Source organism: Pistacia vera, unplaced genomic scaffold, assembly GCF_008641045.1.
Source record: "Pistacia vera cultivar Batoury unplaced genomic scaffold, PisVer_v2 Contig129, whole genome shotgun sequence".
In the NCBI taxonomy this organism is placed as follows: domain Eukaryota; kingdom Viridiplantae; phylum Streptophyta; class Magnoliopsida; order Sapindales; family Anacardiaceae; genus Pistacia; species Pistacia vera.
In genome coordinates this window covers 1,618,615-1,644,672 of record NW_022195346.1, presented here as the reverse complement: position 1 = coordinate 1,644,672, position 26,058 = coordinate 1,618,615, and the positions used below count along the sequence as shown (strand labels likewise).

Genomic DNA, 26,058 nt, shown 5'->3' with positions numbered 1-26,058 from the left:
GTGTCCTAATTTATGTTTGGGCTTCAAGAAATTGTGCCCAAAACTAGCCTGCAGAAATTTCAGGCCTTTTCGACTAAGATCCATGCTTGACCCAAACAGATCTTCGTCGCCACAAACAGATTTTCACATTCGTAGGTGCTTTAATAAAATATTTTGGGAATTAAGAATATTTAACAAAGCAAAAATTAAAAAATATGACATGAAAATTTGAGCCGCTTTTATATATTTTCCTTGACCTTGACCAATCCAATTTTCAAACTCTAATACAGCCCTATTATGTACCTTACTAGCATTAAAATAAAATTTCACGGTGAACATCTGTGAATAATTCCAATCCGAGATCATCAAGTGCCTCACTGGCATTATAATTATTTAATGAAAAAAGTGTTATGAAATTGTTATATCATCTACAGTGATAAAAAATTTAATCCCATAAATACGAATCTATAAGTAATGAGCCAAAAGCGAAAAATTCCCTTCAAGCAACTATGCAAACAAAAACAAATCCACAGTGAAATTGAAATAATAGGGTTACCAAAAATTGATTAATTTTATATTCATTCATAAAAGTATCCATTCTCATCAAAATCGTGAATTCCTCTTTCAAGTGGATAAGGATGGTGAATGCTTGCCAGCCGTATATTAATAATGATACACGTGTCAACCGATTAAGTGAAATGTCCCCACAGCAACGGCTAATAAACGACGCGTGTCAATTGATCCAGGCTGGTGTGCCAGAAAAGTAGCCCCAAAGACCATTAATGAGGTACAATAAATTGCAGAAATAACAGGTGGGTCCTCATCTCTAGGACCATGTGCCTTCATCACGTGATAAGGCAACTGGTGGCCCGCAATAAACCACCCAGTCACCAACACGTTGGTTTGGTTGACCCACCAAAAAGCGTGGAAACCCCACCTCACACGTGTAAATATCACATCACGTGATCCACCAAAAGAACCAATCAAAAAGTAACATTTAAATTACAGAGACAAAGATAAAGAAAGGGCATAAAAAAAAAAAAAAGAAAAAAGAAATCAAACCGTTCTTTGTTGCTTTTGTTAGAATTACAAAAATCAGACTAAAACCCTAACACTAACACTGTATTATCATCAATATCAAAATCTAAGGTTTTGAACAAGTAGTTGTTTGCTGATTAGCAGACCTACCCAGAAACTGAAGCTCTTTCTTATCATAAATCTCCAGAGAAAAATCTCTAAGCATCTGAGTAGTTGTACTAGCAGTAGTAGTAGAAGTATTAGTAGCGCTAACACTTGTAGCAGCACCTGATGAGCCCGAACTGGGTACAGAAGTAGACCCCAATGCGCCATCCTGAGAAACAAAATTCGAAATAGGTCTACGCTGAAGACTGAAAATTGGAGCCCCCGTGGCAGGAATAGCCCACAAATGAGGCTGGTTAGAACCACCAACACCACCATTAACGATACCAGATTGAGCTGCTGGTAACATAAAAGCGCCCATATGCCATAAAGGAACTAAACCTTGTGCATTAGTTGTCGTGATGGGGGTAATTGGTGCAAGCCCAGAAGAGACAGAGCTTTGGTTATGTTCATTAATGTCGATGAACTCGCTATTACATGGTCTTTTACGCCGTTTTCTTGGTAACTCTTCACCGTCAGGTTTGGCTGCAGAAGTTGTGGGAATTTTTAACGTACCGTTAACGGAAACGGCGATTGCAGGGACTGTGCCTGTACCAGTTGCTTCGATAATAGCTGGTTCTGCGTGTTCAAGTAACCATCTTATAGTTTCTCCGTCGGACTTGTGACCCAACTCGCGAGTTAACTGAAAGATCCTGGCTGCACACGTGGCGGGCATTCTTATCCTACGGCCACGGCCTTCAACTTTTGTGTGTCGATCTTTGGACGGGCGTTTAGGAACAAGCGACCGATTGATTGGTGGGATGGGGACTTGTACAAGGCCTACAGGTAAAGAAGACTGATCAAATTCTTGGTTTTCTGAGTCTGTTAATTCTTCTTCTTTCATGTGGACCGTTGATTCAGGTGGGTCCATAATTGATGCCTCTGATGGAGAAAAGTTGTTGGCGGTGGTGCTGCTTTGTTCTTCATTGCTGTTAACTTCGTCTAAACGCTGCTCTTGATTATTGGAGTCCATGGCGGGAACCTGATTTAACGTTATAACCCCAGAAAAATTAACAGAACCCAGAATAGATTGATGAAAACCCAATAAGAATCAACAAAGAATTGTCATGAAAGACGAGAGTTGTCAAGAATTAAGGAGGGATAAAAGTGGAAACCCTAACTTTTAACAGTTTTAGAAGGAACAGAGAAATTGCACGTTGACTGAGTTTTGAATCTTTTCCCAATACTGTGAAAGATTAGAGAGACTCAAGGACATAAAAACACAGATTTTCTTATCTTAATGTTTTAAATAATAGGAATTACAGGCTAGAGCACAGACAGAGAAATAGAGAGAGAAACAAACCCTAGAAACGAAGAAAGCCCCGCTTATCCTTCTGCGAGTCCTACTCAAAAGAGGGTCCCCCAAACCCTATTTATTTACAGAGGAAAATGCATCGACGGTTGGGAAGGCCTCGGTAGGCATGGGTCCCGGAGATTTTGACACGTGGTGGACCCTACCTTCACTAAGATGGCCCTCTTAGGTGAAACTAGAAGTTGGTCATTTTCAATCAAGGACTCATTTTTTGTGGATTTTGTTTAAGGAGATTGGCGATAGTGCAATAATGCTCACTTCCCATTGAAGCAATTGCCAAATCAAATTTCGGAAGTTATCCAATGTTCCTAGTTGTTAATATTTCAATGTTCTCAACCTGAAAAGTAAAGTTTCTATACATACATTGAATCAAGGGAAGGACAGAAGGGAAAAAAATCATCCTTAGGGGCCGTTTGGATCGGGTTAGTATTAGATAACTGGGATAATATGTTTTTAAATTGAGTAGATGACGATGTTTGATTAGTTTGTAAAAAATTATTTTTGGAATATTTTATAACAAGCAGTAACATTTGAGAGGTAAATTTCCGATAATCTTAATATCGATGGGGGCTGTTATTAAAACTTATACCAGATTAAAACTTACCCTGATATTACAATTTTTTCCCATATTGCCCTTAAATCATTGAGCATTTGGTCCAGATTAACCATATATTTGTTAATATTTACAAAACATCCAATCACTCATGCAGACACTTTTGTCCTTGTTTTTTAAATTTTTCGAAAGACATTACCCTTGTTATTATCATTATTTACATAAATGTCATTATACCCAGAACTAGCCACCACTGACATGTTAGTGTATACCCTATGAACCAATCGTGTCATCGGTTTCGAGACATTATGTTTTATATATATATGTTAATGTACATATTTTGTATATACATTTTATCTTATCAATAGAAGAAAGTGTTCTTATTTCACATGTGGTTTATTGCTTCATTTATATATATGTATTACATGTGAAATATCCAAATGATATAAATCTTTAGAAGATCAAAATCATCAAAGTTTTCCCTATATAGGTAATATTAATTGGGCAATAATATTACATAGTAGGCATTTTGAATGCCTCCGTAGAATATCATGTCATAGTATCAGTGTGGGTGATTATAAAAAGTTATATCACTAGGGAATTAGCATAAATACGCGGTTAGTGAACTGTTAATCGAATATGACTATTTATGATGAATCACATGAACATTAAAATGTAGTTAATGATTTATCATAAGATCGTACTAGTGTATTATTAATTCTTAGACTTGAGATATCACGATTGGATTCTGCATAAACGCATATGGCTCATATGGTGTATAAACACGAGGTTAATCATGTCATGTGTTAATAAGCCGATTTGGCCATGTGTTGTTTATGTGTGAGGACAAGTGATAGTCAAAATGAGATCCGTTGACTTGGTATAGATTAATATCAAGTTCCTAGATAAATGTCAAGATATATTGGAAAAAGAAAATCTCCAACCGGAATACACAAAATGTTACATGAAAGATTGTTTCATAGTGACACGTTCCATATGTATTGAATTAAAATTAAGATAAGGATTTTGACATACCATGAATCCAATCTTAATTGGGATTAGACAACAGAAGGATTTGATTATACAACGTGTATGATTGTAAAATGTTTGTTTGAGTATATCTTCATTGTGACTTAAAGGTTATGGAACATTGCTAGATGCCTACCATAATCAATGAGAGTTTTGTTAATAAAGAGTTATGACAAAACATATCGAAATAGACTGTGATATTGGGCCCACGGTTAGGCCACAGTAAACCTAAGAGGTCACACATAAAAACTAAGGAGAATGGAGAAATAGCCAAAGAGAGTTGATTATCCAAGGTTGGCTAACACCTACCAAGGGTAATAAAGTTATTTATATTAATCATTTTCTTTATATTAAATTGGTTTTTATAAGGGGTTGTAATTTTAAAAAATTAAGGGTTAAATTGTTATGTAAACAATTTAAGAGTTAAATTGTTAATTGCGATTAAATGTTAATTAGATTAACATTTAATCGCAATTAACAATTTAAGAGTTAAATTGTTAATTGCGATTAAATGTTAATCTAATGTTATAATTTAAAGAAGTTTAACAACTTCATAACAATTATTGAATTGTTTACAAGGATTCCTATATAAAGAAAATGATATATCAATTTTTGTGTAAAAAAAAAAATCTCTAAGAACCCTAAATCTCTCTCTTGGCAAAAGTTTCTTCTTCCCTTGGTGTGGATACTCTTTTGCTTAATTTCTCTTAGCTTAAGGTAACATGTTCTACCTTACTTATTTCAATTTGATTGAAATTTTTTTTTTTTTTTTTTTTTTAAACTATGACTATACTTATAATATGCTTGATTCTCCATGTATCCATCTTTCATTACAGCCACCGTCGATCGCCGCTAAAGGCTATCAAAAGTCGCCATAATGGTGTACGACCAATCGTATATGGCCGACCGTGCATCGATGAGGCTTTTTCCGACCATGGATCACATATCCATGGTCGGAAAAAGCCAGATCTGACTGTTTCACCGCCAAGGATGTGGCTATGAAACAACGACTGATCTGGCCGTGAAACAGCCAGGTCTTTGGTCGTGAAACGGGTGGTGTTTTTCACGACCACATCTCTAGCTGTGAAACGACCATAGATCCAGCTATGAAACAGCCAGATATGTGGCACTGTCGACATCACAACCAGATTTATGGCACTGTCAGCGGTTGCCAATGGTGGTGGCTGGCTGTCGACAGTGACTTGGAGTGGATATGAGTGTTTTTGTTAAGTTTAAAATGTTTTTGGTTGCGATGATGTTTTTGCTAAATTTGAAAAGTAAGTGGTTAAAAGAAATTATTCAAAAAGTAATAATAAAAAATATTGTTATATTAATATTTAGAAAGGAGTGCAATTTAGTAATCTATATAACATACTCACCTATTTATCCTCTCAACTAAACATAATATTCACCAATTCATTCAAATCAATCAAGCACATTTTCTAAACATTTCCAGTAATCTTCAAGGTAATCTTTTATTCCGTTAATATAATATCACCTTATAATAAAACATTATATGATCCAAACTCCCCTTAGAAATTAAAATATATTTGATAATAATATTTATGAATATACACCTGAACTTTCCAAGTCTTGACTCGATTAATTTTAGACTTGTAGATCCATGAATAGGTAATCTAAAATTGACTCATCACATTGATCGGATGATTTTACGGTAGATTTAGGACAAAAATATTATCGAGAATCAAATGATTGTGGTCAGAATTTAATTAGAGCGTGTCATAAACCATGGACTAGTAGAATGACTCACGTGTCCAAAACCCAGAGGCCCAGTGGTACTAAAGAGGGCGAACGATGTCATTACCAAATATGACATAATTATCTTCTTGTTAAACCATACAGCCATTCGTCGAGCCCTTGAAGTGTAGAACAAAGAGATCCAAAAGCTAATCAGATAATCAAAAACCTCGAAAGCGAATAGTTCTGAATAAGACCAATGAAGAAATGCTACATTCGCTCACGGGCATAGTAGATTCTTCCATGAAAACACATTGCCAAATCAATTACTAATATAGAAAACGCGTTTACTTTAAAGGACGCTTCTACAATAACATTCCCAAAAAAAAAAAAAAAAAAAAACAATCAATCTTCAAAATCTCACTAAATGTCTAAACGACCACACGGAAACATTCTTCCGACAGGACATCTAGATGACGATTTCAGTTAGAAGTTTCACTAATAATGCCATTTTCATTCCAGTATATACCATATACGCCTAAAATAAGAAAAAGCTTTAGAGTAAGCCACATATTCCCACCCAAGGTTTAGTGAAATGGTAAGTTCCTACGCTTGGTTTCACAAATTCTAGATCCTCACTCTTAAAGTAACACTGTTAGTAACGGTTGAGTTCTGACACAGATATAAAGGGTGTTATTATCAAATACCCTCGCATCTTTTTCTTCTTCATCTCCCCTCCTTCGCTATTACCAACCCCCAGCCAACCCCCGACTCTTCGCCTCCAGCCAATGTGTGACCACTTGGCCAGCCCCCAACGCCCACCGCCCCACTTGACACCACCAGCTGCTTCCCCTCGCCATCCCTACCAAAACCTTAACACCATCTGGCCACGCCACTCGCCGCCCGTCACCCAACAGTCTTTTCTCTATCATGCCACGCAACCTTGCGCTGCACTAGCCCATGCCACGCAACCTTGCGTCGTGCGATCCCATGACGCGACCTAATAGCCCCTGAGTCGTCGCACACCGCCACCATCAAGCCTATCAATTGAACCTCGCCACCTAGCCGCCTATTGCGCACCAATCATGCGTCGCTTACAGTTGTATTGCTTTGATTTTTGAAAGAATCAGAGTTTGATTGAGTTGGTTGTGTGACTAAATCGGAGTTTGGTTGAATTTGATTTTTGTTTCGAAGTTTGATTGTTTGCCCCAACTTCCCTCACCACCGACAACCCCATTGGTCTCCCCTTCGCCCACCACCCAAGCCTGCATAACACCCCCCACTTGCTCGATAAATTGCCCCAACCAAGTGTTGATGTTGGCCCTTCGCCTATAGATCTAGTTTATTATTAACATGTATTTTGAGTTTTATTAATTTGGATTGATTTGAGTTGTGTGTTGCTGGATTCTCGAATTATTTTAGTTTTTGGATTTGGGTGTTTTGATTTCAGGGTATGAAGTTTGGTGGGTGGCAGTAGTCGCTAGGTGGTGATGCTGCTGTTGGCTTGCCATTAACAAGAGGTTGTGGTGGCGTCGGTTAGACGGCGGGTGAGAGAGGTGTTTTTACAGAAATGAAAATATTAAAATATAGTAAATGATCATTTTAACCTTTAACGGTTAAAAGAAAAGAAACGATGTTAATTTAATGATGAAAATCTAGAATTTATGAACCAGGGTTGGGAACTTGCCATTTCGCTATACGTTGGGTGGGAACATCTCGTTTACTCAAAGCTTTAACATGTCGCAGGTTAAGATGACAGTGTTTCTAGCCAAGGACAAAGTTAACAATAGAAATCACAAGCAACTAGCTCCTCATGATGTGAACGACCGTTAACTGGCGAACCTTTTCCACTAGTATCAACCAAACAAGTTCCTAATAACAAGTGGTGAAGATAAGATGCATTTGTAGAAGGCTAGAAGTGCTTATTGTTATTACCAAATAGTATACTGTCATACATATTGTTATTAACAGTTGTTTGCTAATCCCATTAAAGGTAATATAGAAGTAAAGCAAAATATCATCTCTAAATCCCTATACGGAAGGTCTCTACGGATTATTTATTACTGTTTTATATAACCCCAGTGAACTATGAGAAAGCTGAATTCTAATGCCAGTGAAAATCTTTGATTCCTTCAGGCAACCACTAAATCTCATGACTGAAGTAGTGTTCATCCGGTTGTAAGAATAGATGGAGTTTAAGTGCTATTAGGAATTAACATGCTCTAATTAATCATTTAAAACTGCATTCTAACATCGTCCATCAGAGATTAAGTAAACATGAACAAATAAAATTAAGATACAAACCTGGAATTCCTCAAGAAATCATTGAAGTACAGCCGTGCAAAACTTTTCTGCAGAAGCTGCAGTTCCAGTTCATGAACAAGATGTGAATAAAAATTTTAAAATTTATAATACTAAGATACCCCAAATAACTCTAAAAGCATGACCAAAAGTCAAAAAATTGCAATACCTTGTTGTATGGAGAATGAAAAACAAAATAATCAGACTGAGTATCAGACCGACCTGCTCCTCCAGTAGGCCAAGCTAGCCCTTCTGCATAGACCTGCAACAAAGGAGCCATTCATTCAAAATAAAGCATTCCCATGTGANCTAATATAGAAAACGCGTTTACTTTAAAGGACGCTTCTACAATAACATTCCCAAAAAAAAAAAAAAAAAAAAACAATCAATCTTCAAAATCTCACTAAATGTCTAAACGACCACACGGAAACATTCTTCCGACAGGACATCTAGATGACGATTTCAGTTAGAAGTTTCACTAATAATGCCATTTTCATTCCAGTATATACCATATACGCCTAAAATAAGAAAAAGCTTTAGAGTAAGCCACATATTCCCACCCAAGGTTTAGTGAAATGGTAAGTTCCTACGCTTGGTTTCACAAATTCTAGATCCTCACTCTTAAAGTAACACTGTTAGTAACGGTTGAGTTCTGACACAGATATAAAGGGTGTTATTATCAAATACCCTCGCATCTTTTTCTTCTTCATCTCCCCTCCTTCGCTATTACCAACCCCCAGCCAACCCCCGACTCTTCGCCTCCAGCCAATGTGTGACCACTTGGCCAGCCCCCAACGCCCACCGCCCCACTTGACACCACCAGCTGCTTCCCCTCGCCATCCCTACCAAAACCTTAACACCATCTGGCCACGCCACTCGCCGCCCGTCACCCAACAGTCTTTTCTCTATCATGCCACGCAACCTTGCGCTGCACTAGCCCATGCCACGCAACCTTGCGTCGTGCGATCCCATGACGCGACCTAATAGCCCCTGAGTCGTCGCACACCGCCACCATCAAGCCTATCAATTGAACCTCGCCACCTAGCCGCCTATTGCGCACCAATCATGCGTCGCTTACAGTTGTATTGCTTTGATTTTTGAAAGAATCAGAGTTTGATTGAGTTGGTTGTGTGACTAAATCGGAGTTTGGTTGAATTTGATTTTTGTTTCGAAGTTTGATTGTTTGCCCCAACTTCCCTCACCACCGACAACCCCATTGGTCTCCCCTTCGCCCACCACCCAAGCCTGCATAACACCCCCCACTTGCTCGATAAATTGCCCCAACCAAGTGTTGATGTTGGCCCTTCGCCTATAGATCTAGTTTATTATTAACATGTATTTTGAGTTTTATTAATTTGGATTGATTTGAGTTGTGTGTTGCTGGATTCTCGAATTATTTTAGTTTTTGGATTTGGGTGTTTTGATTTCAGGGTATGAAGTTTGGTGGGTGGCAGTAGTCGCTAGGTGGTGATGCTGCTGTTGGCTTGCCATTAACAAGAGGTTGTGGTGGCGTCGGTTAGACGGCGGGTGAGAGAGGTGTTTTTACAGAAATGAAAATATTAAAATATAGTAAATGATCATTTTAACCTTTAACGGTTAAAAGAAAAGAAACGATGTTAATTTAATGATGAAAATCTAGAATTTATGAACCAGGGTTGGGAACTTGCCATTTCGCTATACGTTGGGTGGGAACATCTCGTTTACTCAAAGCTTTAACATGTCGCAGGTTAAGATGACAGTGTTTCTAGCCAAGGACAAAGTTAACAATAGAAATCACAAGCAACTAGCTCCTCATGATGTGAACGACCATTAACTGGCGAACCTTTTCCACTAGTATCAACCAAACAAGTTCCTAATAACAAGTGGTGAAGATAAGATGCATTTGTAGAAGGCTAGAAGTGCTTATTGTTATTACCAAATAGTATACTGTCATACATATTGTTATTAACAGTTGTTTGCTAATCCCATTAAAGGTAATATAGAAGTAAAGCAAAATATCATCTCTAAATCCCTATACGGAAGGTCTCTACGGATTATTTATTACTGTTTTATATAACCCCAGTGAACTATGAGAAAGCTGAATTCTAATGCCAGTGAAAATCTTTGATTCCTTCAGGCAACCACTAAATCTCATGACTGAAGTAGTGTTCATCCGGTTGTAAGAATAGATGGAGTTTAAGTGCTATTAGGAATTAACATGCTCTAATTAATCATTTAAAACTGCATTCTAACATCGTCCATCAGAGATTAAGTAAACATGAACAAATAAAATTAAGATACAAACCTGGAATTCCTCAAGAAATCATTGAAGTACAGCCGTGCAAAACTTTTCTGCAGAAGCTGCAGTTCCAGTTCATGAACAAGATGTGGATAAAAATTTTAAAATTTATAATACTAAGATACCCCAAATAACTCTAAACGCATGACCAAAAGTCAAAAAATTGCAATACCTTGTTGTATGGAGAATGAAAAACAAAATAATCAGACTGAGTATCAGACCGACCTGCTCCTCCAGTAGGCCAAGCTAGCCCTTCTGCATAGACCTGCAACAAAGGAGCCATTCATTCAAAATAAAGCATTCCCATGTGAAACGATCAAATTGCCAAATCTAGAAATTACTTTAAAATCACATACTAAATTACTAACAGCCAATGCACTTAGGCTCCAATGTCAGTTCAATGAAAATTGTGTGAAATATAAATGTTCCCTGTGAAATAGCAAGAATCCAGAGAAAAAATTTACACTCTTCTTCTATAGAAGTAAATACACTATTAAAATAAAGGAGAATTGTCATCTCAATAGTTGTTACTTCTCTATCTAGCATCCAGGTGACCTCATGGACACTATTTGAGCAAAATAACCACAATTGAAGCAGAAAGATCCTTCTTGCCCGTGCCAGGTACTCTTATTGAGTCATTGTACAAGATTTTTGTCTAGCTTTAGGGAAATTTACGTACAAAATATGCAGATGGTCATGATAGCAGCCACTAGATTTCCATCAAATATTAACTATAAATTTATATTCTTCTGCAGTTATTTACACATGAAATTGCTCAAATCTTGACAAGGGTCAGGAACTGAGAATTGTTTGAATTTGCTTCATGACTCTCAGATCATTTTCAATGTTAAGGTCTATAGCTCACATAAACTTGGTCTTTTATGAGATAGTGGAATACCAGCAAAGTTTTATGAGTGACTAATTTGAAAATCAGCTGACACAAAAATTGAAATTTTCTTTCTTTTCTAAATCAAACGAAATGGAAAGAAGGGAGTGTAGTCTTATTAGCAAAGAGACCGTACCGCAGTGTCTGTGCATACAACAAGTCCATAGCGTCCACCCCAAGAACTACACTCTCCACCCAGTTTACACAATTGAATAACGCTGCAGTTCCTCCATAGCATGTATTTGTTGAGTCAACTCCTTCAATATCAGTATTACCAGATTCCTGACTTTTACAAGTTTGAATATAAGCATAACCAAAAGACAACTAATAGATATTAAAAAGACAAGAAAATAGGACAGTGGATTTATACATACAATGAGATCCACCTCACAAAAGAATGGTGTTGCCTGTTTATATCTATCTTGACAGAATCTTATGATACATTCTAAAATCCACATGATAGATTGGAAAATTTTGATGCATATTTATTGTTAAAGAATAACCAACTTTTTTTAAATTAGTTTGTATCTTATTGTCACAGAATCTGAAAAGGCTGTTTTACTCTAGTTTGTCAACATACAGAAAGCATTTACAAGGCATATTGATGCTCAACCTCAGTCAGCTTACATAGATAAGATCTTGTATCTCATATTGCTAAAATGCTTGCAGCCACATCAGACATGAGACACCAGTTTATGGGCAGTATATAAAACACTACTACCTTGATAGCTGATGTCAAGATCTTACATCCAGGTGTTCTCCAAATTCATGGCTTGAGTTTAAGCCAGTAGCTCATGACATTTGGAGACAATCTTCAATGTCTACACAAGTATAGAAGTTTCTTCTTGACCAGAATGATAACCTAAAACAACAAGAAAAATGAGGGCCTACCCCAAAATTTTGCTTCAGGAAGGTCTTAATAAATTTGCTCTTGTCAATAACAGTCTCGCTGCCAACTTCAAGGTGTCCAATTTGAGTTGGATTAATTTTATATTTCTCAAGGAGGGAAATAACAGCTGTCAAGCTGAAAGACAAAGATAAAGAAAAAAAACATAAAATCAACAACCAATGAAGATGCCAACTAATAAAGTCTCTTTGGGCATGGTAATTGGTAGTAAGAGGGTTAATATCACCAAGCTCCCTCCCCGCAACTCCAAGAGGAAGGTGAAAAAAAGGATAATCTGGTTGAACTTAATACCATGGACAGACTGTATACCATATATGATCAAGTATCAAAAGTTACACTGATAGATGCAATTCAGGTGCTGGAATGATTGAAACCATCTAGATGAGCATATTTGAACAGCATGCTTATAAAGAAAGGTCTCACAACACCCATTAGTGTATAATTTTTGAATTCATGATTATCCCGGTTACTGACTTTTTTCCTTTTATTTTTTCCTCTCTTTATATTCTTAAAAGTACCTACAAAGGTAGATCGTCACACCCAAAATTAAAAGGAAAGTACTGCTTCAAAAAGGGATGATTTCACCATTAGTCAGAGGAATGCAACCAACCAGGAGATAGCTAGAGTGAAGTCTTTCAGGATAATGATTAATGGTAGCCAACTAAAGCATAGAGGAAAATTTAAGTGAATATCAATAACCTCATTGAGATGACTTCCACCTCAGTACAAAATGTCATCCAATCCTGTCCAAGCCCAATAGTATATTTCCCTTTGCTCACCCCATCATGAGCCTCTAAAGCTTCCTACAAATTCCATTCAGAAAAAATGCTTAGGAAAAACAATAATGCACAGATAAGTCATCTGGAAAACAATATTATCGTACAATAATAGATTGAGAAAAGGTCAAAACAAGAAAAGTAGAGTATTCAGAAAAAACCAGAAAAAAAAAAAATAGCTGGTCAAATGAAAGTACGAATAAACAATGTTCTCAGAAAAAGAAATACATTTACTAACCTTCAATAGTACTGAATACACTTTGATCTATTTTTGATACCATCAAATGACCTTATAAATAACTGAAAGCATATTCAAATTGATTCATATTATTTGGCTGAGACAAACATAAGTACTTTTAAGGTAGAAACAAACTAGAAAGGTGCTTTTATGGAGAAATACTTAGTAAGTGTTTTTTTCTAGAAAGCAATTTAAAGTGCAACTACATAAAATATTTTAAGAGCTCTTAAAATTGGTTTCTACTTTAACAACCTCCAAACTTAGCCTTAGAGAATCATTCCAGTGAAGGTCCCACGGTTTTTCAGGCGCAAATACCACTCTCTTTCAGAAACTGTACAAATATGACGGGCTCCCATGGCTCAAAAAAATCATAAACTCCTCCCAGGAAGGTTTTAAAAATTTCAAAAGAGGTTTTGGAAGCACAATTCATTAATACAGAGAAGTTTCTAAGAATTTTCAGCAGTTACGGAAAATGTTTCTAATGAATTGTAAAACCGTAGGAGCCTAGCTGTATTTTAGTCATACTGCCGGGGAGATTGATGATATCTGTCATTTGTTACGTCTCCTCAATTAAATTCTTAAATCCTCCATTTATGATCATGATTAACCACCAGGCACAGATTTAATTCTTTTATAATCTAAGCAAACTTCAGTTGAATATGAAAGTGCAAGCAAATAACAAAAATTAACATCAACGAATCATGAACTATTTCATACATGTGAACCTTAAACCACTACTTAAATGGAGTTCAACAAAAATTAAGACTAATAGGTTTCGCAGAGTGGAAGCACATGACAGATTACTAAACGCATGAAATTCTTTTTGTTCCTCCATTTTATTTTCTCGGAAAATTGAACAGAAAGGAAATTTTAATATCACATTATCACAAATAGTTCAAAGTACTAAAAGAATGAAATCTAGTTTAGATTAATTAAACTACAATTCACAGAAACTAACCTGCTGAACACAAGTACGAGGGAAGTAAACATCAATAGCGGGAATGCCAACATTTTTGGGATGCGAAGAGATTTTTCCAAAGTTTTGACGTTGATTCGTGTTTGGACGCCGAGAAAAAGTGAAGGAAAATGAAGAGAAAATTAAAGAAAAAATAAAGTTCAGGAGCTAAGAGTGTGTGACAGATTGAGTGAGCTATATATATATATATATATAGAGGAGTGAGAGACTGAGAGGACTGTTAAGAATGTGATGCGAGTAGCTTCAACTTGAAATGCGCTGACAAAGTGCTAGTGTGGTACGATTTAAGAGGCTGTTTGGTTTAATATTTTTCCAGTAAACGACAAATTCGCACCCAAGGTTTGACGAAAACCCTAGTTGGTGCCCAAGTTCCATTTATTCTAAATTCTCACTCTTAAAGTAACGGAAAATGGTTAGATATAATGGTTCAGGGGTAAATTGGTCATTTCATAGAGGAGGAGCACATTAGCATATCACTGCCCCTAACAAAGCTCCGATGCACGTTAGCCAACATTACCGTCGACGTTTTTCGCCCTTTTCTAGCGATTCTTCCACCCAAAATCACCCTTGTCACCACCATTCGAACCCTTATCCTCCTCTTTACAAAACCTTACCCTTCACAACCCCTCATTACTCGCTGATCGCCAGCCACGACAGCCGCCACATGCGACTGGTTTTCATCGGTCTCCACAGGCGAATGGCCACTAAACGGTTGCTGGGGACATAGGGGTTTTGTAGATTTGGAGACGCTGGTTGCAGTGATGATATTCAATTGGATTTTCGTCATCAGAATCCAGCGAAGAACGATGAAAACCTAAGCCTGACGGCGCCAGCGATTGGAGGGGCCAATGAGTCGGGAACCATATGGGTTTTGGATGACGAATGATGGGGAAGGTGATGGAGGTGACCAGGGGGTTCAACGCCATCAGATCCGGTGAAAACCGAGACAGTGCGCAATCACTGAGGGTGTAATTGAAGTAATTTCAAAATAAGATGGTCAATTTTATAATTTTAGTAATTTAGGGATCAAAACATAATTTATTAATTTAGGGTTAAGGGCATTATGGTAATTGCACCCTCACTACCCTAAAAATTGTTAACAGTGTTATTTTGAGTGTGGGAATTTGGAATAAATGGAACTTGGGGTACCAACTTGGGATTTCGCCAAACCTTGGGTGGGAATATGTCGTTTACTCAGTATTTTTCACTGTCTTATTCATACTATTTCTAAAATGGCTTTCTATTCTTAAAAAAACTATTATATTTTATTTAACTATTTTGAAACCGCTTAAGTTAACTAAACACCTTTAAAAAGTTTAAAAATTAACAAAAAACACCCCCACCCACCCATATTTGCCAGATTTCGGCCACCACCACTAGAAGGTGGCTGAAATATGGTATAATGACACACTACCGGCTGGATCTAGTTGATAGTGCACCGATCTATCATTTTCTGGCTAGATCCACGTGCCAAAGATCTGGCCGTTGGTGACCAGATCTTTGGCCGTAGCTAGTCAGCAATGACGGCCAAGATATGACCGTCATTGACGACCAAACATGGCCAGATCTAGTCGTAAATCTGACCTTTTCCAGCCAGATCCACGGTGGATCTGGTTGAAAAAGGCCATATCGGCGTACGACCGGCTACATCCAACCAGTCATGCGCCGATATGGCGACTCCGGCCACCCTCCGATGGTGGTGGTCAACTGCTAGTATTTAATGGGTGGGTGGGGGTGTTTTTGTAATTTTTAATGTTTTTATTATATGGGTGTTTAGTAAATTTATAAACTTATGAGTGTTTTTGTTAATTTTTAAATCCTACCTCGTTATTCTTACCCAACTCTAAAAATATCAAAAATACTATCTAAAATACTAAAACAAATGGACCTTAAAAGGCTGGTGACTGGTGAGGGAAATGTGGGACCATAAGTTTTTCATTTTTCACACAGTTTCTCAAATATCTATGGATCGATACAAGTGTTTTGATTACGTGACACTTTATCTTGTACATGATTATCTTATACTAATATCAATTTTACCACAAATATATAGTTGTAAACATATGATTGAATTTTCATATGTATATAGAGATAATGAGTAAAAGAAATGAAGGGCGATTAACGTTCATTATTTAGCAAATTAACAGTTTATTGTTAATAAGAAAGGGTAAGATTAGGGCATGGAGGTCAATAGTATCAAGTGCCAACACTGACAATTGTATGATTTGGATGTTGGTATGCCTAAAATAAGGGTTGATGTATGCTGACGTCATTAAGCACCAATCAGAATCCAAGAAATCATTCTACCGTCTAGGACATGACATGTCTTTAAAGGCAAAAAGAATATAACTGTCACAAACCCAAACCGACTTAAGAATTTGTGTCTAAGTGAATTTGGTTTGCACAATTGTCCAAGCCCCATTTAATTTAAGGATATATTTTGAGTTCTCAACAAATGGGAAGGCGGGAGGGATTTACATGACACCAAGCTACTTGCAAAAATGTAATCATTACCTTGAACTAAACGGGTATAAATAGGCAGCTCCTCCTCATAAAATGGAGGTTAAACATTTATGCATTCAACAAAGAAATAACAAAGACACACTACTAGAAAAAGACTGACTTGATCTCTTTGAACACTTAGAACACCAAATACAAACTCTTGTAATCCCATATCGCAGCTCACAATCGCTAGTGCTCAGAAAGTAATCTTTATATAAACAAACACAATGGATATAGGATTCGCTTTAAGCATCTGAACTATTATAAAAACCATCTTGTCAACTTTTTTTTTTATGTCTTTGCATGCTACTATACTCACAGTATCTCATACACTCACTATAATCAGTTCACGTGTGATTTCTTAAATTTTTACACATGCAAAGTCGTTGGTGTCAAGTCAAGCATCAATAGATGTAATGGTCTAGTGATGGACCATCAATTGGGAGATCCAATGGATCGTAATATAGTAACAAATCCTCAAGAAAAATTTCATAGGAGTGTAATACATTGGATCGTAATATAGTAACAGATCCTCGAGAAAAAATTCATAGGAGTAAAATACATTTGCATCCCTCGGTTTCAGCCTATTATAGTCAATGACAGAAAGATTTTTCACTCACAAAATCGTCCCTCAACTTAACTGATGTTAGTGTAAAATGAATGAACAAAGGGCATATTTGATTTTTAATTAATGCTTGAAATATTTAAAATATAAAAACAAGCTATTTTATTTTAAAATAAAATAAATTAATTTTTTATAATTAAAAAATTTTCCTAAATCTTTTTTGAGAGCTCTTCTTCTCTGTTGTACAAAACCATCTTTCCTATCCACAGCCATGCTAGATGCTACCCACCCCATATGTAATATGATTTCTTCTTTCTAGTATTTTCTTGATCCTCTCCCTATAGAGGTTTCACCATGAGTACAAAGCCTTCAAAGCTTGTTCCTCGATTGGACCAGTTGTCATGTTCTGTTGTAGTAGCAGATCCAAGAATTTCATATTCTACAATTGTCCTCGATGAGTTTTCATATTCTAAAAACTTTTGATAATCATTTCACCGTCAATGTATCAAATACATCTTTCTCAATATAGGTGACCAAGCAATCATTCATCCATTGATCTCTCATTCGATTGCGTAACCGACTTTTGATCAAATTTATTGTAGAAAAAACCCTTTCAATAATCGTAGTTGCAATTGATAAAACCAATACAAATTTCACAAGCTTATACACCAACAGATACAAAATGTCTTTTTTAAATCGAACTAAATTTTTAACCAAATCACCAATTCCTTGTAACTCAGCAAATAAAATAGCTTCTTTAAATTATGAAACTGCTCCAAAATTCTCTTATTTTCACCACGACCTTGCTACATCAGCTTTCTATTGTAAAAATGTCCATATTTCTCCCCTCAATTACATGCAAACCCATTAGCTCCTATTCTTTTCATTTTGACTCATAATAAAACTTTTAAAAACTAACAATCCCCTTTCATAAAAATAAAAATCGCCAAAAATATGTAATACATATATTAAGATTAAAAACTGGGTTTTACAAAAATAAAATCCGAACTTACTATGAGGGCGTTCCGTGCCCAAAATTTCAAAGTTCTATAAGTGAAAAATTTAAATAAATATAAAATCTGAAATCTTTTAAAAATTGAGTGAGACCATGGTCCCCACTGTCATTCATTGGATTCGCCACTGGTTGAGAAAAGTGGATGGGATGAGGGTGACGCGCAATGCTCAGGGCTCCAGTTTCCTTTCTTTCTTTATCATTTACTTTTAGTTTGCGTCAAGATGATCAAGATCAGCACCTGAGATGGCAAGTTTTCTAAATCACATGGAAGAAAATATTACAATAGTTTATCATCGAGAGATTAAAATCTGTTATGCCTGAAAAATACAGGGCTGACGTAAGGTCCAGTCAGCATGCAAAAGTCAGAACATGGGTACACCCGCAGCCTGCTTCTGTCAGAATAGTGGGTGCGCGCCAGACCAACCAGAAGCTGTGATGATTCCACGTATCCAATCCCTGCTTCAAATCGTGCACATCACTCTAGAAGGTGGGTAATATGACATAAAGAAAGATTTGCACGGATAATCCCACCAACTCACAGATTCAGTAATCATAATCTCAATGTATCCCACTATAAATTGAGAGCTCATCTCTCACTCAAGGGATTCGCTCATTTTTACTCTTGATTAGCTATTCTCTCTCAAGAATATATAGCATTCTCTCTCTTGTACTATCGCTTTGTGAGTCATTTGTAAATCATTTGTAGGTTAGTCCACTAACGCGACCTGACCCTTATCATTAATATAAACATCAATGGACGTATGACTTGCTACCTTAGCCTCTGAACCACTTTAAAAGTTGTCCCCATTGCATTTACTCTCATTTTCCTTTATATTCAATTGTGTCTTCTGGGCCAGCTCAGCATTTCACACGTGCGTTTAGTTGGTGTAAAAATCACGTATCAACAAATCTATCATGAAACATTTTTTAATGTTTGACAAATCTAAGAGATTTTTTATGATTTTAAAATCACCTTATACATAATACTATAGAAGAATGTTTTTATGCCTAAAAAGTCAAACTGACGTAAGCTTACATCAGTAAGCGTCAATCAGAGTTCAAGAAGGTTTTGCATCATCTAAGAGTTGTCACGTCGTCCCAAGACAGGAAGAATATGGTTGTCACCAACTTGACAGATTCAGGTTTTGTCTATGAGTGAATGAGGGTTGCACACCTGTCCAAACCTTAGGTAATTTGAGAATATTTTCTAAGTTATCAGCCAATGAGACGCAAGGAAGAACTTGTACAGCACCTACCCACTTGCAGATTTGTAATCATTACCTTGAATTCCTCTACTATAAATAGGGGACTCCTCCTCTCATTTTGGGGATTTTGAGATCAAAACCTCATTCTGATTATAATCTTTAACTTTCAGAGCAAAGATAACCTACGAGAAAGAAACTGACTTGAGATTATATCTAAATACTCAGTTATTGTACCTCTGCTCGCTATTCGTTATATGCGACCTCTTGTAATCTCTCATGTATAAAATAACAGTAGACGTAAGATTCGCTTTAAGCGTCCGAACCACTTTAAAAACCATCTATCATTTATTATTTAATCCTTGCATTCGATTATCATAATATTCATGTGTAATTTCTAAGAACAACTTTGCACTTTTCACATGCGAGTCGTTGGTGTCAAAATTAAACATAAAAAAATGTAAAATTATTTTCATTCGGGTTTCTAATCTCTAATTTTAAATTGGCATGTGTCTCATCTATATATATATATATATATTAAAAGAGATTAATTAAAAAGTATAAATATATTTGTACATTCATTCTTTATAGAAGTACATTTCCTGGAGATTTCTTATAAAGGGCGTTTGGTTGGGAGTTATTGGAGATTATTTGGGTTAAGTCATCTGATATTACTTGATTACCATATTTGATTGTCAAGTAATATATTATCGGTAATCTTCAAATGCCAATAGTGGTTACCATTGGTAATATTGGAGGTAATCTGATTACCTCCATTTTCTTAGGTATTCTAAGATTACCAAGGTTATATTTTTTGTTACAATTCTATCCCTTATTAATAAAATTTTAGGACAATAATCCCCTTATTTTTTAATTTGTTTACATGAATATGGCTTTTACTATTTTACCCCAATTAATTAACTTTTTGGACAAAATTACTCTTGAATTCAAAACAAATTACAGCCCACCCAAGCCATCACCCCCACCCACCTGTCGTCGGCAACCACAGCCGCGGCTAGCAGCCGTCATCATTGGAACGATGCACGGAAGGCCAAAAATGGCCGCTGTGCGCCGATATGGCCATTTTCGGCTAGATCTATCACGTCTGGCTATTTCCGGTCAGATCTCTGGCCGTAAATGACCATACGACGTATGAAGGCCATTTCCTACCTTTCGTGCGTTGTTAGGTTGCCGGCGGCCAGCGGTGGTTGCCAGCAGTCAGTAGTGGCTGGATCGGTGGGGGTGGTTTATTGATTTTTCAAACTTTTATTATGGGATAATTTTTGCCAAGTTTTTAAAAGCAGGGGGTTAAAATAATCCAAATAATAATTAATATTAAAAAAATATAATAATAATATTTAATTAGAGGATAATTCAATCATTTAAATAATATACTCACTAATTTATTCTTTCTAACCAAATATATTAATATAACATACCCACCAATTAATCAAACATATTTTCGTAAAAATTTTCAGTAATCTTCAAGATAATTTAATTTTTTAGTAATTTAATATTCTTAGTAATCCAGATGCCCTCATAGAGAAACTCAATTCTTGAAAATATATTTTATCAAATTGTTAAAATTTCAAACGGACCAAGATTTACAAAACTCTTACACACGGACAAATAATATAACTAGGAGCACATGCGATTGAAATCTGAAAATAAAGTGGATATAATTTAACAGCTAACACGATGAGGTGTTAGCTAATAAATATAGAGTGGTGTAGTGGTGCCATCAGATTGGCCAGCCGCCCGTGACACTGTAAGTGTTGTAAANACATTTCCTGGAGATTTCTTATAAAGGGCGTTTGGTTGGGAGTTATTGGAGATTATTGGGGTTAAGTCATCTTATATTACTTGATTACCATGTTTAGTTGTCAAGTAATATAAGATACCAGTAATCTTAAAATATCAATAGTAGTTACTATTGATAATATTGGAGGTAATCTCATTTTCTTAGGTATTCTAAGATTACCAGGGTTATCATTTTTTGTTACAATTCTATCCCTTATTAATAAAATTTTAGGACAATAATGCCCTTATTTTTTAATTTATTTACATGAATATGGCTTTTACTATTTCATCCCAATTAATTAACTTTTGGACAAAATTACCTTTGAATTCAAAATAAATTACAACCCACCCAAGCCACTACCCTCACCCACCTGCCGCCGACAACCACCGCAGCGGCCAACAGCCACCGTCGTAGGAACGACGCACGGAAGGCCAAAAATGGTTGCGGTGCGTCGATATGGCCATTTTCGGCTAGATATTTAGTTGGAAATGGCCATATTTAGCCGTTAACGACCATCGATGTGGCCGTTGACGGCCAGATTTGTCACATCTCGCTATTTCGGGCCAAATCTCCCGTCGAAAATGGCCATACAACGCATGAAGGCCATTTCCTATCTTTCGTGTACCGTTAGGTTGCCGACTGCCAGAGGTCGACAGTGGCTGGGTTGGTGGGAATGCTTTGTTGATTTTTCAAACTTTTATTATGGGATAATTTTTGCTAAGTTTTTAAATGCAGGGGGGTTATAATAATCCAAATAATAATTAATATTAAAAAATAATATAATAATAATATTTAATTAGAGGATAATTCAGTAATTTAAATAACATATTCACCAATTTATTCCTCCCAACCAAACATATTAATATAACATACCTACAAATTAAACAACAAATACATTTTCCTAAAGATTTTCAGTAGTCTTCAAGGTAATCTAACTTTTTAATAATCTAATATTCTCAATAATTCAATATTCTTTGAACCAAACACCACTATAGATAAACTCAATTCTTGAACATATATTTTATCAAATTGTTAAAATTTCAAAGGGACCAAGATTTACAAAACTCTTACGCGCGGACAAAGAATATAACGAGGAGCACATGCGATTGAAATCTGAAAATAAAGTGGATGTAATTTAACAACTAACACGATGAGGTGTTAGCTAATAAATATAGAGTGGTGTAGTGGTGCCATCAGATTGGCCAGCCGCCCGTGACACTGTAAGTGTTGTAAAAAGTCGTTTACTATGTGAAACTCTTTTGTCTCGTGGGTTTATGTGCTGTATTATGCTCAAACTGCAATTCGTGAAAATGGGCTCTGAAAAGGCCCTTGCGTCGAATGAGTCAAATGTTTAAGGGGTAAAATATCGGCCTTATGAATGTCTAGTTGATGATACACTACTCACCCTTGGAAGAAAAGGGAAATTTCCTGCTGTTTTACCTGTTAGATGGTTGAAGGTATTTAACACGTTTCATCAAACATCTGGGGAACACTGGAGATTAAATTAAGCATAGATCCAACATACGTGAAAGCTACGTCCATCAAATTTGAAATTGAAGTATTGGATCCTAAGATGTGTGCAAGGCCAAGCACAAGGCACCGCATGGAATAGGATTCTATTAAATATTTAGTTTATGTATAATATACATTTGACCTTGACTTCTGAAATTTAAACAAAGGGGTCCTGTATTCTGATTTATAAAACTTATAGTTTCCACCAAATGCATTAAAGAAATCAATATATTATTAGTTTGATTATTTAATTTACATAGTGTTATTGAATCAAATACTGCAACAAAGCCGTAAACTTATAAAGAAAAATGGGTCGTTATTATAAAATATTCAGGAGTGTCTTGCTCAAAAGTAAACTTTTGTTGTATGCTTTCTGGTAGTTTGGCCGTGATGGTGAGTTGGTGTGATCAATGAGCAAAAAAAATGTGCAAACACGTATTTTCAATTATCAAACTTTGCTTGAATTAAACGTACAATTTCTCACATTGAAATGAACATGAAACTTGAAACCACAAAATATTGAAAAACTAAAGCTTTGAACACACACAATGTGGAAGACCATCTGGACTGGCTACCTCTCTGCTCTTCTGGAAATTTACAATTTGTCGCATGGCTTTCAATATTTGCATATTCTCTTCAGACTTCAACCGTCTTCTGATTAAGAGCTGTGTATCTCCATCTGGCCTTCTCAACAAAGTCTGCATCTAGAAATTGAGCAACAAAAGCCCAAAGCCTGTAAATGTCTTCGAAATTGGCTAGAAATCCTAGTGAAGCGGTAACTACAGTTATTCCGGGGTCTTTTTTATCTTTCTTCTTGCTTTCCGCCATGCCATTTTTATCAAGAACTTTGTCCTTCTCTCTTTGATACTTGTCCGAGAAACATATGTGATGCAATGATCCATAGCTAAGAGATATATTTTTTCGATCGGCAAGCTTTTGAACAAGAACAGGTTCAACCTTTTCCCCTTTCCAATCAAATACATTGAATGCCAATGCAGGTCCCCGATCAAATTTTATCTTTGGCCCATATATTTTAACCAGGGCAACCCCATCTGTGTTAGGATGTAGGAGCTTTGACATTGCATTCGCCAGCCAATTGATCAGACACCTTGCTCTTCTACTAATCCTTGTCAGCCCCAATGAGTCCACCTGATCCAAACCCCTGCATTCAATTTCTATGATCTCATCTCCTTTAGTTTCAGAAGCTTCACTTCCTTTTGGTTTTGCCACAATTTCGGACTTTTGAATCTTGGGAATTTCTTCTGGCTCCACTTTTATAATCCCCAGTGTTTGAATGGATATTGGACCTGAGAATGAGTTTGATGCTGATAGTTCATCCACTTGTTGCTTAAACTTTGATGTCTGTTCAAGTTCTGTTTTGGCACTCAAAGATTCTTCCATTAAACAAAACTGTTTTGCCGGTAGAAGACTGACCATTCCGGAACTCGTTTCACCTTCCAGAATTGGAACAGTTGATTTTTTAACAAATAGGCATCCAAAACCAGATGGGTTTTCCCCAAAAATCTTGTAGAAGGAACAAATGAGGAAGTCCGGGCGAAGGAGGGAGAGGCCAAAACTGTCCATATCTTTTGGCCCCAAAGCGCAAGCATCGATCAAGATGTGCCAACCATTCTCCTGAGCGATCCTCATCCACAGATACGGATATCTTGCCCCTGTCACTCTAGAATGAAGAGGGAACACAAATAGTCCCCTCTTCTTTTTCTTCTTGCTCTTACTCACTAACATTTTTTTCAATTTTGCAGTGTGAATCCTCAGTCTTGGCCATGAGAACTCAGCTGACATGACTGTTGCTCCCTTCTTCTCAGAAGTATTTATCATGGCTTCCACCGCCTCGCTCTCGTAGTCATAAACTGTTAGAAGTTTCTGACTAGACTGGAACGGATAAGATTCCGCTAAAAGTTTGAAAGCTGATGTTCTGTTTGCAGTGAAAACCATGCTGTAATCATTCTCAGAAATATTCAGAAAATTCATGATCTTTTTCTTCATTGCAGATTCCAGTTCTGATTCAGCCCCCCCATGAAGTAATTGCGTCTTCAGATTCCCCGTCTTGTAGGACACACTAAAGAAAGGAATATCCGAAATTTGAGCGGGTGAAGCTTGCGGTAAAGGGGAAGGGGAAGGGGAAGAAGAAGATGCAGTTTGATACTTAGAAGACTCTTGGTTCTGCAACTGATAATAAGAGAAGAGGCCTATGCCAATGTAATCAAGACAAATATGGTTGGAGAGTGAGAGATGATAGTACTCTGTGGCTCTTATTTGATCAATTTGATATGTGTCAGCATACTGCGGATAAGCTTTGGAAAAATCAGAGAAAGATTTTTGCAGAGATGGGAGAGATTCATGATTGGTGAATTGGGTGTTGGGGAAAATAGAAGAAGTAGTTGTTGCAACAAAGTCTCGACGACAATCGGCAGAAATACTTCTAGGCTTGGAGACTTTGTTCAGAGGCTCCGGCGAGTTAAAGAAAGGAGATGGACAACAGCTATGTGGGCATACTTGAGTGACTTCATTCAGGCAAGGTGACTGCATGTTCTGTTTACCTTGAACTTCTCCCATTACCCTTTTAACTGTTTTCTAATTGGATGTTCCTCCTTCCTCTTCGTGTTGTTTCTGTCAATTTATTTCCATGACTTTGTCTTGAATGGTTTCAAGACTGAGTAGCTGATGGATGCGTTGTGTAAACACATCGAATAAGTCAAGCCATTAAGTTGACCTTGTCTTTCATGATTGATGAACCTCACCCTCGTGTTACACGTTTCCCAGCGATGAAGAATCAATGGCACAGATTTCTGCTGATATGGTGATCAAGCACGTACTGTATAAAATCTCTTGAAGCTATAATTGTAGAAAGGTGGTTGTAATAGTCTTTCTTTGATAGTAATATCTCACTTGTTTTTAAACACAGAAGGCGGAGAGAGGAAATCAACAAACACTAGTGGACAACAAAAGCGCTTTTGTATTGGCGGAGTCAGAGCATTATGATTATGAATTTTGGCGAAAAAAAAAAAAAAAGCTTCTTTAGAATGCTTTCATATTTGCTTCATGTTGAAGCTTTCCAAATTGGTCTTAAAATTCCAAAACCCATTGTTTACACTTCACAAAGTCAATTGATTAGCTGCCAAATGACAAATGTCCTCACCTATAATTACTCTAAATTTGCAAAAGGGTGAATTTAATAATTATTTTATAATATGATTCTTTAGGAACAATTTTCTTCTTTGAGTGTCGTGCCTTAAACTTTGAGAAGTGCATTTGGCAAAAAAATTGAACATGGGACCAAGCGTGTTCTAAATTATGATGACTAGATATCCAACTTTAATTTACTTTA

General features: G+C 36.5%; 2 protein-coding genes and 1 pseudogene across 2 annotated transcripts; all 3 read right to left on the bottom strand.

Moving 5' to 3' along the window:
- Nucleotides 1-1,031: 1,031 nt before the first annotated feature.
- Nucleotides 1,032-2,517, bottom strand: LOC116121927 (transcription factor TCP19). Its single transcript, XM_031407833.1, has 2 exons — nucleotides 2,462-2,517; nucleotides 1,032-2,140 (listed from the first exon to the last, which is right to left on the bottom strand). The coding sequence occupies exon 2, from the start codon at nucleotides 2,129-2,131 to the stop codon at nucleotides 1,124-1,126; it is 1,008 nt and encodes a 335-aa protein (XP_031263693.1). The 5' UTR covers nucleotides 2,132-2,140; nucleotides 2,462-2,517; the 3' UTR covers nucleotides 1,032-1,123.
- A 3,117-nt stretch (nucleotides 2,518-5,634) lies between these two features.
- Nucleotides 5,635-14,899, bottom strand: LOC116121880 (annotated as a pseudogene).
- An 8,232-nt stretch (nucleotides 14,900-23,131) lies between these two features.
- LOC116121945 (molybdenum cofactor sulfurase) lies at nucleotides 23,132-25,407 on the bottom strand. The gene has a single exon (XM_031407854.1). It carries the CDS (start codon nucleotides 25,284-25,286, stop codon nucleotides 23,346-23,348), a length of 1,941 nt encoding a protein of 646 aa, XP_031263714.1. The 5' UTR covers nucleotides 25,287-25,407; the 3' UTR covers nucleotides 23,132-23,345.
- Between the last annotated feature and the right edge of the window lie 651 nt (nucleotides 25,408-26,058).

Bases quoted from the DNA above. Each gene is read 5' to 3' on its own strand.
- LOC116121927 (XM_031407833.1), bottom strand. From the start codon at position 2,131: ATGGACTCCAATAATCAAGAGCAGCGTTTAGACGAAGTTAACAGCAAT.
- LOC116121945 (XM_031407854.1), bottom strand. From the start codon at position 25,286: ATGGGAGAAGTTCAAGGTAAACAGAACATGCAGTCACCTTGCCTGAAT.